General features: G+C 40.3%; 1 protein-coding gene across 2 annotated transcripts in view; it reads right to left on the bottom strand.

Annotated features, from left to right (window-relative positions):
- The window catches only part of LOC143300515 (laminin subunit alpha-2-like), a 95,045-nt gene extending 87,487 nt beyond the window's left edge, over positions 1-7,558 (bottom strand). For both annotated transcript variants that reach the window (XM_076614248.1, XM_076614249.1), the window contains exon 1: positions 6,856-7,558. In XM_076614248.1, coding sequence (XP_076470363.1) covers positions 6,856-6,999 — 144 coding nt within the window. In that variant the 5' untranslated portion in view covers positions 7,000-7,558. The remainder of the gene's footprint in view (positions 1-6,855) is intronic.
- Positions 7,559-17,013: the final 9,455 nt, after the last annotated feature.

Raw genomic sequence — 17,013 nt, 5'->3', positions numbered from 1 at the left:
TAACATTTAACATTCATCCCTTCTTTTTCAGTCTTTCAGACTTGGGGGGAGATAACGGATTATGGTTCATTTTTGTTTCTTTTTGTAAATAGACAGTTTAGCCAAGGGAAGCTACTCCTTGAAACTGGTTGCTACGTAACGTCAATATGGTAGTTCTAAACGATCATTCATCTTTATTTATCTGTGAGTTCTATTCCGTGATTTAATCGTAGTATTAGTTGTATAGGATATTAAGCTCCTTTCGATACATGGCATCCTTATGATTATTCTTTCGTATTTGACTGGATGATTGTTTTTCACGTTTAACTGGATAATACGTGCACATCAATAAGTCGGTTTCTCGGTTCTTCTTTTTCCTTTCAATGCATGGCATCATTATAATGATTATTTCGTTTAACTGGACAATATGTGCACATCAATTAGTCAGTTTCTCAGTTCTCTTTTCTTTTCTTTGATTGCAGAACCGTGGTCATTGTTTGAATATAGGTATTTGAACAAAGAGACAGTGTTCTTATCGAATCATTAATCTGTGGAATAACCTCCACATTTTTATTTTTTTTTACTAACCATATCATTCATCTGTGGAATAACCTTTCCTCTGACACCATCATTGCATCATCAGTAAATGATTTCAAAAACCAAATTCACAAAACTTTTAAGGACCATGTATTTTCCATCGATTTAAATCTTGATTGAGTCAGAAATAAATGTAGTATACACTATGCCTGATTAAACGTCGGAACAGTTCACAATATAGTGATCCAAAGCACATAAATGGACACTGTTACGAGGGCAAAAGGCTTCTAGCCTATAGCCGAATATTTCTATGATTCTGTGTTGCCCTCTTTGTTGTTGATGAAGGCAGTCCGGGGTGGAGACGGGTGGTCCGACATGTATATGTGAGATGACGCCGTACGGTAGGCAAATGCGAATTGAAATGATTAAACAAGAAGAAGCTGAATGAGTAAATCGACAAGTTCTGAATTATGATGAATCAGAGAGTCATATTATTGTGAAATATAGATCAGAGACTGTCGGAGTAGAGACTGCCGAAGTGTGATGAATCTTGGAACAAAAAACATCAACAAAAAAACAAAAACAAAAAACAACAAAAAATCGTCGACGAGATATTTATGAATGACAAACTGGAGTTATAATGAACTCTGCGGCTGGAAGCAGGAGTTGATGACAAATCGTTTTGTGTCGACAATGAAACTTTGAGCTCCAAGATTAACTGAAGGGGATCCAGATTATTTTCAAGAATTGAGTTCCTCTTTCTTCGAGACTGTGTAGGGACGTGAAAAAAAGAGAGAGACTGTGGGACTGTATGAAAGAGAGTGAAAATATCAACTTAATGTAAATTGCTAAATTAACATATTGGATTTACCTTATTGAGGATTTGTGATTGTTACTTGTGGAACGGTTTCTATATATGTCATTGGTCTTTGCTCTTCAGTTTCCAGTGTCCTGGTCAGTTGTTTTGTTTACGGAGTGTTTGTGGTGGTGGGATGTAAGATTGTGGATGAAAAAGGGAGAGAATAACTTAGATCACGCACAGAAATACACACACACACACACACACAGCTTTCAGTATCTGTCTATCTTTCTAACAACATCATAAATGCCGTCCGTAACAGCATGCACGAGCACAGCATATACACATGCCAGTACCTACGCTCCAATTCCGCATATAAGCTTGCGACTGACATGTGAATTAGTTAACCAGTGAACTAATCAAAGAGATTTGTCCACACACATGGGTCAATCAATGAACAGGTTATATCAGCATGTATTGACCAAAACATTTTGGCGGAAAAAGCGTATCGACATTATGTCAATATCAGGACTGGACTTCACATTCTAATCCTCTCTCAGCTGCGTTACTTTTTATTTTTATGTTGTTTTTTGTTGTTGTTTTTTTGGGGGGTTGTTTGTTTTTGGGTTTTTTTGGGGGGGTTGTTGTTGTTTGTCTGTTTTTTTTGTTTGTTTTTTCTTACTCCTTTCTATCCTTACGTGGTGTATTACATTTGAGGGCAGGCACACAACCGCTACTCTCCTCCACATTCTTCTCTTTTTCCATTGATGCGTCACATATTGCATATCGTAACAAGTATTAGTATATATACATACGCGACAATACATAATTATTATAGCATGCAAGCATATGAGTACATTAAATACACACACACACACACACACACACACACACACACACCAAAAGTAATTTTCATAAAATAACGAATCACGATTTCCACTCATATATTTCATCGCAGATATAAGTTACGCTGTTCAATACGCACGCGCGCGCCTTGTTTTGTCTGCAAATGAATCGTGATAATACATGTAACTGTCTCAATGACGATGCCAGGCACAGGCTATACTCATGATAATAGACACACTACACATCATATGACACTGGCTATGAGCAAGTATTTGATAAAATCTGTATTGATGACTGCATATGTATGTGCTCACGAACGTAGTGCCTATGTTACACACACACACGCATGCGTTCCCTTAACTCCCCCACCCCCACCCCCACCCCACCCCACCCCCCCACACACGCACACCCCTACTCCCCGCCCTTTTTTCTTTCCTCTGTCACTTAATTGATCTGCTCCAGTCAGTTATACCTACTGAATTTATGTGAAGATAGATAATGAAGATGAAGAAGATAAATAAAAGATCCTAATGGCCAAAGATGACAATTTGCTCTTTTCTGGTTCAAATCAGTATCAGTGATCTACTCGGAACCAAACTGCCGCACTGAACGTTTGGTGGTCACACGGAATCTCGTTTCTCCTCAAGATCGACCCGTCGTTTACCCAGGTGTCGTCGATCTTCTTTTGGCGTTTATAATTTAATGTTTATATTACGCAAAGTGCCTTTATATCAATCTGGTTGTTTTCGGTGACTGAGTCTAAAATCACTTTCGTGCGTAGATATCGATCAGCTGCTGACATAAAAGGATATATGAAAGCACTTGCCCCATTTACTGAGAAACAAACAAGAACAGTAACTTCAGCTCTGATCAGTAAGTTAAAGGCACAGAACTTCAAGCCATGTTAAAAGCTCCGTTAAGGTATGCAGAGAGAACTGGGGGGAGGAGGGGGGGGGGGGTTAGAGGGGGGCGGTGGTTGTACACTTTTAGTCTCACACCTGTAAACAGGCTGAAGCAAGGGATCTAAGCAGCAAAAGCATCTTGTGTGTTTTAGTTTTATTTAAAGGAACGACAGTTAATGCATCTTAATTGATCAAGAGTTTGATTGAGGCCGGTAGGGGAAAATATCAATTCTTTCTTTCAAGCCAAAACTTAGATAAAATTGAGGATTTAGACGTTGATATATTTTATGAAAAAATTACAAAAACAATCATTGAAGCAGCTGAACCATCAATTCCAAAAAGAACACCGGCCAGAAAAGGAAAGCATAGTGGTAATATTTGGTGGAATCAAGCGTGTGCACAGGCTGTTGAACTTAAAAAGAAGACTTTTAAACAATGGTTAAAGGAAAGTAAGGAATTTATAAAAAAAAAAAGAAGAAGATAAGAACACGGAGATTGACAAGCAAAGACTAAAGGACCGGGTGGAGCAATCCCATGAAGAAATGAGGAAAGTCAAAAATCACTGCAACAGAGTGTTGCTCAAGTCAAAAAGACAATATTGGTCTAATTATTATATTCAAGAAGTTTCAGATTACAAAGATACAAAGAAGGTATGGGAGAAAATTAAGGATATGAAAAATGGGATATCTTTTCAAGAATATCCTATAAAAGTTAATGGGAAATGTTTCCCTACCTCTTTAGAAAAAGCAGAAACTTTTGCAGACATGTTTGCCAAAACATGCAATGATGATGGAATAAGACCCGAACAGCTGGCTATCAGAATTAATAGTGAATCAAATGAACAATATAAGGAACCAGCTCCTAATAATGACATATTTATAAATGCTCCACTCACTTCTAAAGAAGTTGAAGATGCAATTGCGTTATTTGGAAACAAAAAAAGTAGCTGTAGGTTATGATGGTATTTCGTACACCATGATCAGTCATCTTCCTAAAGAATGGTGCAAGCTTCTTCATACACTTTATGCGAAATGTTGGGAAACAGGTAAAACACCTGGTATATGGAAAAAGCTATAATTATCCCCATACTTAAATCAGCTAAACCACGATCAGACACATCGAGTTATAGACCCATATCCCTAACATCGCACATTGGAAAAATCTTGGAGAAAATTATATTGATGAGGCTAACATATTATTGTGATAAAAATAGAATTATTCCGATTGCACGGGCCAGATTCAGACAGGGCAGATCTACTTTAGATCACCTAGTAAAACTAACAACAAACATAAAACAACAGTTTTCACAGAAAAAGAGTGTTTTGGTCACGTTCTTTGATGTACAAAAAGCTTATGACCGCATTTGGCATGCCAGACTACTGTTTAAGCTACAGAACATTGGGCTAAGTGGCAATGTATACAGGTATATAAAATCTCTTATGACAGAAAGAAGCATCATCACTAAAGATGGGCAATCATTGTCGTCTTCAAGATCAGTTAACATGGGTATTCCGCAAGGTTCTGAAAATTCCCCTCTTCTGTTCAACATATAATGTTAAATGATTTGCCAAAATATTTATCTAAATCTATATATCTCGTCCAATACGCTGATGATATAGCAGTTTGGATGAACGTAACTTTGCGAAAGAAAACGGGCCTGCGTTATATCAATCACATTAACAATTTATATCAATCAGAACTTGATAAATTAAACATTTATATGAAAGATAATGGATTACAGTTTTCAACTGAAAAGACACACATGATACTTTTTAATAATGGTGCTGCCCCGCCAAAATTACTAACTTTTCATCATGATGGAAGATAACTCTTCTACAAATCTAATGTAAAATTCCTTGGTGTTTATTTTACTCCAAAGCTAAACTGGAAGAAACATCTAGAAAACATGAGATCAAAAGCAATGAAAAGCTTAAATTTTCTTAAAATCATCAGTAAACAGCCTTGGGGTCAAGATTCAAAAACACTTATTCATCTCGCTACTGCACTGGTAAGATCTAGATTGACTTATGGACAGGAGGTATTTTTCTCTGCTCCGAGTGCTTTCCTTAATAAAATGCAAAGCCTAGATAGCAAAGCCATAAAGTTGGCGCTAAGTGTTCTGTTTCATACGAACACATTGCAGTCGTATAGAGCTGCAGGAATACTACCTCGTAATGAATTAAGAAAGCTAGCATCGGCAAAATATGTAATTAGAGCAAATGCTACAGAAAATTTTGTCAAAACTGAGATTAATATACGGTCTGACAAACTTTTTTTCGAAACGAGCGAAACAGAACAGAAATCTAGAAATTATTTCTACATACGTGTCAGATACTATTAATCAATCAAATGTTGATCCACAAAATGTTCCGATTATGAGAACTTCACCAGTTCCATTGTGGGAATTAACGGGGGCAGCTTTTGACATTCAATATTGTGACTTTAAGAAAGATGAAAATCCCAATATACTAGCTTCTCAAGTCAAATCACACTTGTCTGAAACATACCCCCACCACTTAAAAATATATACAGACGGTCCTGTTCTTGAAAATCAGTTTGCTGGTTCTGGATATGCAGTTCCTGCTTTGAAAATTGAAAAGTCATATCACATTGGAAGGGGCTTCTCAATTTTTACAGCTGAATTAATCGCCATCCTTATGGCATTAACATATTTAATTGATCTGCCCCTAAACTTGAGTAATGTTTTATTTTGTGTCGATTAAAAATCACTTCTGCAGTCTATCAAATCAGGTTGTACGAACATTAATTATAACATCATTTTTTAAGTAAGATTTTTTGATTCACTGTATTCAAATGAGAGGAACTAATATTGAAATGTGCTGGATTCCCTCACACTTTGGGCTTTTCTCTAATGAACGTGCAGATCATCTTGCAAAGTTTGGAGCTAAAAACGCTTTAAATGCAATTGAACTTCCTCATCGTTTATCATCATCTGAAATGTGTAATATTGTTGAAAGAAATATGCAAAATTCCTTTCTGTCTTTAGAAGTTACCACTTCTGCCTTATTAAATGCTAAAAGAACTGGCAGGGCTGTTAAGAGCATGGCATTTAGGTTATTACTAAATGCCCCATACACAAAATATTGTGAAAATATTGAATGCATTTGCAAGGGACGTTTAACGGTAGAGAACGTTTAGTAATGAAACCTTTTTTTGCCTCCAGAAATTACGGAACACGTGTTACCAGTTTCAAATGTTAACATTTTTTGGAAAAAGTTATATATTTCAAACTGTTCTTTATTAAAGTTAGCTAGTTATGTGTTAAATAGTCCAGTTGGTTGTTTATTGTAGGTCCCCACATGAACCTCTTTTCAAATAATAATCTATAGAAGTAGTGCATACAATATTTTGATTATTGATAATTTTTTGTCCTAATCCCGCTTTCCCTGTCCAGCCTCTCACACACACCCTTCCAATATTATGTTTTTTCTCTCTCCAATCACTGACACTCACCCTCTCCATTTCAGATTTTGTACTTTATCTTTTCCACATTCTATTCTCTGTCTCTCTTCCTTTCTTAGTCCCCTCCCACTTGCCCCCCCCCCCCCCCCCCTGCCCCTCTACCTCAACCGCCCCCCTTTTCATTCGAATATACAGAAATGTCGATTTCTATATAATACTAACAATCATCATTATAATAGGAATGATAATAATCCAAATAATAATAATAAAATCATATATTTTCAGTCTAATATCATCATCTTAGATGAACAGACAACAAATAGATAAACGAACGAGTTTCTAAAGAATCCAAACAAGCCTTCAACTTACCTTACACAGCCGGCGCACAGAACGGGCGGCGTGGATCGGGTGGATGCAGAGTGTGAGGAACAGCAGACACACAACAGACGCCACATGTTGCATCACCCGGCACTGCCACATCCTGCTACACCATACACTGCTGCTGCTGCACATCCTGCTGGGACAGTGCTGGGCACTTCCGATTTCTTTGAATATGCAGTTATTAAAAACTCACTTTTGCCACCCTTTTGACTTGCTATTAATTATGTATGTTGCCTACAATTTCAATTTTTTGTCGTCAGATGAACAGTTTTTAATGCCGTGGAGAACTGTCTGTATATATACAAAGTCCCAACAAACTCTTTGTCTTTCAGCACTTGCTGGTGCGCGTGGAGTCGCAAGTCACCGTCAGTGTTGGTGTTGCACAATGTGTCAGCCCCTGTGGCGGACAACCACACTTATAGTGCAGGGCGCGCGCACTCTCGCTCTCTTCGCCAAGCCCAAACACCAGCAGATTGGCGCGCAATAATGGAACGGGCCTTGCTTGGACCAAGCAGCAGTGAACAGAGGGATTAGGGGGTACAGCTATGCAGGTGAGAGAACCGAGGTGAGGCTGCTTGAAAAGGGCATAGGAAAAAGACTTGCAGCAGGCGATTGTCCACAAATCCCGTTCACACAACTGGCCGCTGTTCCCGACTGCAACAAGCGCTCGCCCCTCCGACACAAGTTATTGTATTGGTTCGACCGCTCTCTCTCTCTCTCTCTCTCTCCACCACTGAAGGGCGTATGTCGTCATCCGTAGGTCCTGTTACTCTCGGAGTCGAGTTGCGTGCCCGCATGCCATCAGTCATCGCCGCTGAGTCGATTCTCAACCTGCCCAACACTTAGTCACCTGTGCGTGAGGGAAGTAGTGGTGGGCTGGGTTGAAAAGGAGTGGGGTGGGTACAGTGACGAGGAGAGAAGGGGGTGGTGACTGAGAAGTGTGGCTGGCAATCCCAGTAAATGGGATTATTTCCGAGAGTAGATGAGTGTGTGTGTGTGTGTGTGTGTGTGACAGAGACAGAGACAGAGACAGGGACATAGAAAGCCAGTACTTTCACATTTTATAGTTCAAATGGAAAAGGAGTGAGATGGAAGGACATTACAACTTCATATACGATGGAGTTGGGTAAACAAGCGAGTGCACTTCTTTCACATCTAGTTTTCGCCGTAAACTGAAAATAATATTATCACCAACAACAAAAGCAAAAAAGCGTTCATTACATAACTCATATATCTAAACCAAAAACAAAAGTAAAGATGACCACAAAATGTATTGAATTAGCATTAGTTATCATAGTGAATTGTAACGAGAATGTAAACTACAAGAAGTATATAACTCCTGTGACCATTGTTGGGGGTACTGTGCATATGAAGTCACAACCTCCTCCATCCATAACAAAACAGACCTTTTGGAATTAAATATAAATCAAGCAGCAATAAAATCAAGCAAATAGGTGATGAAAAACAAATGAAATAATAAACCATCATGATTTTATAACTTTCTTTTTTCATTTTGATAATTTCCCCACTTTCAAACATACTCACATCCCTCCTTTCAACAAACTGCAGAAGATTTTAACAGATTTTGGAGATCTGCAAATTTGCGATATTCTATAAAGGAATAAATTTTATCTCCAATCACACATTCAATTCGTAGTTACGACAAATACGTAATCCAAGTGGGACACCAAGTATCTACTGGCTTCAAATGGTTACTTGTAACTGCTACACCGTGAAATTGTTAATAAGAATCAGATGTAACCATCGTGCATCGTTCTTTTCCATCATTAGTTTTAATTAAAGGTTCGGTTCTAATTCTATAATGAATTTTCATAAAATAAAAAAAGCCATGAGTTATTTTCAAAGCACATCACCATTTTCGAATATTATCAATATGTAAATCCTGTCAAAAAAAAAGGAAAAAAAAAGAAAGAAAGAAAAAATAAAAGACAAAAAATAAGTAAATAAAACGACATAGATATTTTGTGACTCGAATCCCCAGTACAGTCAAATCCGGTTTCCGTTAAAATATTTTCGATACAATTTAGCTATGGCGATCTACCAAAAAATCTCTTCTTTATGTATTTCGATTGCACAGACACCCACATCCACACCCACCCACACGCACATACACCCACACACACACACATGAACACACACAAATACACACTGAAACTTCTTATTTCTGCTTTTGTGCTGTCACGAATCGACTACTGTAATTCTCTTCTCATAGGCTGTCCACATAATCTTCTTCAGCGAATTCAAAAACTTCAAAACAATGCTGCCCGTCTAACTCTCAGAGTCCCACGTACTGATCACATCTCTCCCCACCTCCACACTCTACATTGGCTCCCAACTGAAGCAAGAATTAAATACAAAGTTGCGTGTCTCTGCTATTCTGCTTTCCACTCCACAGGACCTACATATCTTTCTGACCATATCATGCTGTGTTTACACTCCCTCATGAAATCTCCGCTCTTCTTCTGACTGTTACCTTTTGAAACTTCCTCGTGTCAATACAAAAACCTGTGGTGAACGTTAGGGCCTATCTTGTTCACTTTGTACACTCAGCCTTTGTCTGACATCTTCAAAGGGCACTCGTTTGGTTACCATAAATACGCAGGCGACACAGAATTACAAAAAGCCGCTCCACCATCTGATTTTATAACAGTCATTACTGAATTGGAAGCTTGTGTAGCTGATGTATGGTCAAAAACAAGCTAAAGCTCAATGAAGACAAAACTGAACTCTTAGCCGTTGGAGACCTAACACGTCTTAAGGCAGCAGAAAAGGACCCAGTTACGTTTGGCCCTGCTTCAGTAGCATTTCAAACATCAGCCAAATACCTGGGTGTATCTCTCGATCAAACCTTGACTATGAACGACCAAATTTCATTCTTGTGCCGTTCATGTAATTTTCATCTCCGAAGGCTAGCCGCAGTCAGACCCTACATAACAGAGGAAAATATGGCTCAGTTGGTTTCCTCTTTTGTCCTGTCCAGACTGGATTATTGCAATTCCACTCTTGCAGGTTTACCATCTTCCTCCGCCAACAGATTACAGAAAATTCAGAACAATGCTGCACGACTGGTTCTCGCCAAAAAGAAATCTGATCATGTTACACCTCTGCTGAATCGGTTACACAGGCTTCCGATTGAGTCCCGCATTCATTATAAGTTAGCAACACTCGCCTTCAAACATTTTGACAAGTCTCTTCCTCTGTATTGGAAACATAGGAACCGCACAGAAGATTAAGATCCAGTTCTGACAAGCTGCTTAAAGTTCCAAGGACTAATCTTAAATGCCCTGGAAATAGGTCTTTCAGAGCTCGGGTTCCCCAAGTGTGCTCTTAGAAATGCCTCTGATTTACATTCCTTTAAGTCAGATCTGAAAACTTACCTTTTCCGTAAGCATTTTTGTTCTGGGCGGAACGGTTAAACCAAGGTATGCCTGTTAACAAGTATCTTTGTACTGGTATTTTTGTAGTCCTGTTTTAATGCATTGTGCATTTTATGTAGTTTTGGTCTTAGATGTGATGGCATTCTTTCTGGGGTTTTTTTTGTTGTGTTTTTTTAATGGGCGCGCGCGCGCGCGTATGTGTGTGTCTGTGCGTGCGTGCGTGCGTGCGTGTGTTTGTGAGGGTACAATGCTCTGGTACGCGTGTGTAAGTGTGTAGGCATGTTAGTATGTCCGAACAGAATTCTACGCTAGAAAATAAGAAATACCTTAATGCTTATGCAGTTTTGTTTTTAGTGCAGTTGATATCTAATGTCAGCGTGTGTGTGTTTGAGTGTCTGTGTGTGAGTGTGTCTGTGAGGGAGGGACATCTATATATATATATATGTGTGTGTGTGCGTGTGCGTGTGTGTGTGTGGGTGTGTGCGCGCGCGCGTGAGTGTGTATGTGTGTTTGTTCTTGTGAGTGTGTGTGTGTGTGTCGAAGTCGAAGTCGAAATATTTTAATTGTCAGACCACAGATCCATAACAACAGAGTTCACAAGGACAAACAGAATTAATACACGGAAACGAATATTAGGACAATCATTGAACTACATGGGCATCGATAACGATTCTACAGCATTTGCTCATAATGAAAACGCCTTGAATACAAACTTGCATATACTGACACTCAATCTCTCACTCGCACAAGATAACAACATGGACATCTTAAATGCACTTGAATGTTGTGAAATTTAGCAGGAATAAACTGAGAACGCAGGGAACAGTACTTAGGGCAGACCAAAAGAAAATGCATTTCGGTTTCCGGAGTGTCATCACAAAAAGGACAATTCCTACTTTGCCCATCATAGTTAAACTGCAAAAAGTGTGAGCGCAAGTTGGACATGCCAATTCTAAACCGCGAAAAAAAACAGCGCATATTCATACATTTGACATTGTTTAAGTAAGGTTTAAGTGACAAGGACTGGTGGTAAGCTGAATACACATCATAAAAAGCGTGAGACTGGAGAGCTGAATGCCAGTCTTGAGTAAAGCAATCAACCAGACGCTGCTTAAATTCAATCATAAACATTCTGACATTACCAACTGACTGAGCCTCCCAAACAACACGAAATCCAAATTTATACAAAACATTTCTCACAGAGCAAGCCCAAGTACAATAATTATGACTTTGCAATGATAACATCATATTATATGCTTTCTTAGGGAAACGGTCATTATCCATGAAGACAACACGAAACCAAAATTTAATACACTTGGAGTAGGTGGTCACATACAGGGGATAGCGACCAAGTTCACAGTAAATCAAGTGTCTTGGTGCTCTCTGACCCACGCCCCAAAGACGCTTCATTGCAGACAAGTGCACTCTTTTAATGCACTCTTGATTTCCAGTCAAACCCCAAACTTCTGCTCTGTATGCCAAAATTGGTTTGATTTGCATGTCAAATAATTTGAAAAAAATACCGGGGGAGTGTTCACCAATAGACCAAAGCATTTTAAAGATAGCTGCACATCCCTTTCTCGCACGTTCAGACAGTTTCAGTTTCAGTTTCAGTTGCTCAAGGAGGCGTCACTGCGTTCGGACAAACCATATACGCTACACCACATCTGCCAAGCAGATGCCTGACCAGCAGCGTAACCCAACGCGCTTAGTCAGGCCTTCAGAAAAAAACACACAAAAAAACAACGGGGGAATAAATAATAGATAAGCTTACATAAATAAATAAATAAATGAATAACAATTATAATATAGAAAAAGGTAGTAGTAATAATAATAGTAATACTAATAAATAATAAAAAAATAAATAAATAAATAAATAAGACAACAATGGTGATAAATAAGCGAATAAATGTAAAACATGAAGACACACATTCACACACACACACACACATGCACAACAGAAATGCACCAAACATGCAGTTTCACAGATATGAAAGCACAGTCAAATACATATAAACGTACATGAGCTCCAACACACACACACACACACACACACACACACACACACACACATTACCTTGCACCTCCTCTACCCCCCTCCTCCACACACTCATTTCTAGTCTACGTATCGCAGCTTCCACGGCACACACACACACACACACACACACACACACACACACACACACACTCACAGAGATGAACACTTACTTGTACAAGCACACACACATACGCCCATATCTCCCACCCCCAACCCCACACACATATATACAAAGATATATATATATATATATATATATATACGTTCCAATATCCTGTTGCTCCCACAGTGTAGGCATGCATATACTCACATACCTCATCCTCTACCCCACCTCCCCCCGCACTCCCACCTCCTCTCACACACACACACACACACACACACACACACACACACACACACGTACACAGATCTCTCCTGACACTTGTGTACACTTACACTCTCGCGCATTCACAAACGCACTCAAAAGCACAGACCCACACATCCACACAAACACACATACACACACGCACAGAGGCTGCCACTGACTGGCCGCAAGAGGGATGGGAAAAGATCTCTGATGCCAAAAAACGTGGCGTCTAGTGTGTTGCTCAGTCTATTGTATCTGGAAAGGCCCACAGAGACTCTGTTCCGTTCTGAAGAAATTTGCGCAATGTTGGTTTGGAAATGATGCCGATATTTGTTTGATTTGCAAAGCATCGTGCTCTACCTTTCATGTTAGACTTGCGGCCGCTCCCTCTCTCTGCTTTTATTTCTTTGAGGCGATCGATGGTGTGATGGCCTTGTACCTGTTCTTTTTGGTATTCTTTGATTTTTCTGAGGATTTCCGATTTTCCTAGATGTAGGCCGCTCGTTGGTGTTGCGTTACCAGCAAGTCTGTCAGCTCGCTCATTTCCCTTAACACCTGCATGTCCCGGGCAGTATGACCATGTGAGTTTTTTAATCTGAAAGTTGCGCATTGCCTTATGCCACTCTGGGCTTCCCATTCCGTTTTCAATTTTCTGTATGAGGTTCATTGAGTCGGTTAGAATCATGGCATGTTGGTTTCTGGGCGTATGGATGGACGATAGCCACTGGAGGGCATGTGTCGCAGCTTCAACTTCTATCGTTAGGCTGGAGGTTGTGACTTTGTAGGCAGCATTCTCTTCCCAAATTGTTTTCCCATTTTGTTTCGCAGTGAATCCCCAACCAGACTGGTCTTTGGTGACTGAGCCATCTGTGTATATGATGATGTCCTCTTCTTTACTGTTTTCTTCTATGAGTAGCTTCACTTCCGCATCAGTTTTGCCCTCTGGCCATTCCCGACAATGTCTTCCTAGAGTGGGTGAAATGACTGTGTTGAATAGATGGTTGAGGTTTTTTGGGTTTTTCTCCCATTCAGACAAATCACGCATAGTGGGTTGGAAAGAAAGCCCTGTAGTAAGGATAACACCAAGATACTTGTACATGCTAACAGTTTTCAGTTGTGCATCACCGAACATCCATGACTCGTTCTGTGCAAGAAAACCTCCATTTCTAAAGACAACAATATTTGATTTATCAAGGTTTACAACTAAATCGAGGCATCTGGCGGTTTCGAACAAAACATTCAGTTGGGTTTGAAGACCAATTATGCTGTCAGATAACAAGGCAACATCGTCGGCGAATAACAGGATCAAAATTTGGATAAACTCTGGTGAAAGGTGAATGCCGTGCCTACCATGATTATGAATTTCTTTTGTTAACTCATTAATGAATAATGAAAACAATGCAGGAGAACATACTTCACCTTGTTTCAGCCTGTGAGGACATAGAAAAGTGTCTGTGAGGTCACCTCCGACGCGAACACGCGCCTTAACAACTGTGTAAATACTTTTCAGTGCATTTAAAAATTTTCCATTGATACCATTGACACTCAGAATTCTCCAGAGTTTATCTCTTCTAACAGTATCGAAAGCTTTTCGAAAATCAATAAATGCAACATAATTTTCTATGTCTGAGTAGTTGTCTCTGTATTAATGTAAGCAATGTAAAAATGTGATCAGTTGTGCAATGACCTCTAAACCCAGCTTGTTCTTCCCCAATAACCCCATTTTCTTCAATCCATTTAGTAAGACGTCTATTCAGCACAAAAGTGTAAAGCTTGCTACAAATGTTTAACAGGGAGATACCACGGTAATTATCAGGCACATTCAAATCGCCCTTCTTATGGAGTGGTTGCAACACTGACAAACACCAATCATCTGGAAAAAATGCCGTGATCAAATGTGAAATTAAAAAACTTCAACAAAAAAGTCATGATGTGAAATGCACTATGTTGTAAAATTCTCCAATTAGCCTATCAGGCTCAGGAGCTTTCTGACTCTTGAGTGCCCTGACAGCAGCTTCGATTTCTGATACAGAAATTTCTTGATCGAATGAATCATTTCTCTCGCATAAACGAGCAGCATGCCGGTTATCATAATACATACAAAGTCATCATCAGTACCGTTATCCACAGAAAAATCATTGAAAACATTTTGAAAGTGGTAGAACCAATCATTGCAAGAAATATTGTCGGCACCACCTGATCTAGGCCTAAAAGAACAAACTGTGTCCTCTACGTTTTTGGACATAAGCCAGGCGATCAGTGTCCAGGTTAGTTCTAGAGGCCCTATGTAATTGATTACGAAGAACTTTTCTGCTCTCACAGCACTCAAGGTCAAACCATACTTTTCTTCTCTCATTCCCAAACACAACTGTTTTCTTCATACATTCACCCGAGAAAGCAAAACATTCATTAAATTTTGACAGCGCAGCGTTAACATCAACATCTACAAGTGAAATTGCATCCTGAATTATTTGTTTCACCTTGTCAGAGGACATATTACTGTAGAAAGTCTCCCTCATTCCATCATCCCATTTATACTTAATCAGCGTGGACATTGGCATACGTGTTCTAGTCTGCTGTAGAGAAACGTTTGAATTCGAATTCACAGCCAAACAAAACTCAACAAGGGAATGCTTTGACTCTACCATGTGCTTAACATTCAAACTTTTACAACGAGTAAGCATTGAGCTGGATACCAAAAAATAATCAATGACACTACAGCCATTAGCAGCAATGTATGTATATTTATCAGAATAGCTCAACAACGATTTTAAACCATTAAGAATAATCATGTCGAAATCCTCGCATACATTAAGCAGGTAACGACCAAAAGAATTCACGTGACTGTCTTTAGAAATTCTGCATAAATAATCATTCTGCACAGTAGATGTCTCCAACGTATCACGACCGCACGGAGTACATAATCACTAATTGGATCAACATTTCTGTAGTTCAGTGTACCCGTGCGATCATTCAGATCACCGCATACAATTGCAGGACAATCACCAAATTCCTTAAACAACTCTAGCAAATAATCTTCTAACATCGAAATACCATTATATATATGTCTCTTCATAGTATTTAGAACTTTCGGGTGGAATGTATGCTCCAATAAGGAGGCAGTCAAATGCAGTACACAGAAGTACACGCGACAGCTTTACCACAATAACGTTGTCAAATTCGACATGTAGTCTCACAATGTATGGCACAAACTCCTTCTTTACCAGCAGAGCTACACCACCAGTCAAACGTCCGTGTACACTCAGTGTCGGAAATCGTAACACCAGGACACACAAACACAGCATGAGAACAAAATACAGTATCAGGGATAGTTTCGGTAAATGTTTCTACTAAAAGAATAAAATCGTAATCATTTATCAGAAACGACATGTCAAGTTCATTTGTAATACGCCAAAGACCCTCAATATTAAATGAGGTGAAAGAAATACTGCAGCGGGAGGGCTGGGGTACATTACCGTCAACAACAGTGCCGGATTCAAAACCTGTCTCTGCAGTTCCGTTACGCACTCGATCGCCGTGCACCAGATCCTGGTCTGACCCTCATTTTGCACCCTTCACTTCACCATCATTACAGTTGCTGAGTGAGTCCGAGCCAGCTGTCTCACCTGCACCCTGGACGAACAACCTCTTCCACTGATTTTTCAGCTCTCCAGGCCTGCGGTCTGGTGCAGTGGTCGCTCGGCTCCTCAGCTGCCTAGGAGAGTGCAACGACTGAGCGGCCTCCGACTGGCGTGCACCCCTCATGCGAGTCCCCCTTCCCCTTCCGGCTGAAGAAGCCGACCCAGCACTACTCCCCGCACTGATGGGAGAACCACTTCCAAAACCACACAAGGGGGTGGTGGGTACAGGGTCATTGTTCACAGCACTTCCATCCGTCACCTCCCTTCTTTTACTTCTCGTCTCCCCCTCCACCTCTCTGTCCTGCTGCCCCATTCCCTCACACATCCCCTCACTCACCACTTCACCGCCTCTGGGGGGCACAGGAACTGTCACTGGACCTGCAGCATCGTTGCCTTGTCCGCCAACTGGTTCGTCATCCACTGGATCGTTGACGTTCATCTCGTCGTCGTTTTGATTCAAGTGACGCCCTGCAGGTGAAGGAAACGGGCTGTCCTGACGAGAAGCCCCGCCCGCTGTCTCTGTGACTCCGTCCTCTCTCGTTCTCCGCCTCCTCTCCCGCTCTGCACTGTTCAGCACCATCTCCCTCTCCCTCTCCCGGCCGTCACTGTCGTTGAAGTGATACTGTTCTCTGCCCACCTGCCCAGCATACTGACGCTGTCGATGTTGCTGGTGCGTGCGGTAGCGGTCGTCGGCAGGCAGCACCCGGCCGTCCTTCAGGTACC

Source organism: Babylonia areolata, chromosome 26 (genome assembly GCF_041734735.1).
Source record: "Babylonia areolata isolate BAREFJ2019XMU chromosome 26, ASM4173473v1, whole genome shotgun sequence".
NCBI classification, from domain to species: domain Eukaryota; kingdom Metazoa; phylum Mollusca; class Gastropoda; order Neogastropoda; family Buccinidae; genus Babylonia; species Babylonia areolata.
This window is presented reverse-complemented; position numbering and strand designations above follow the sequence as displayed.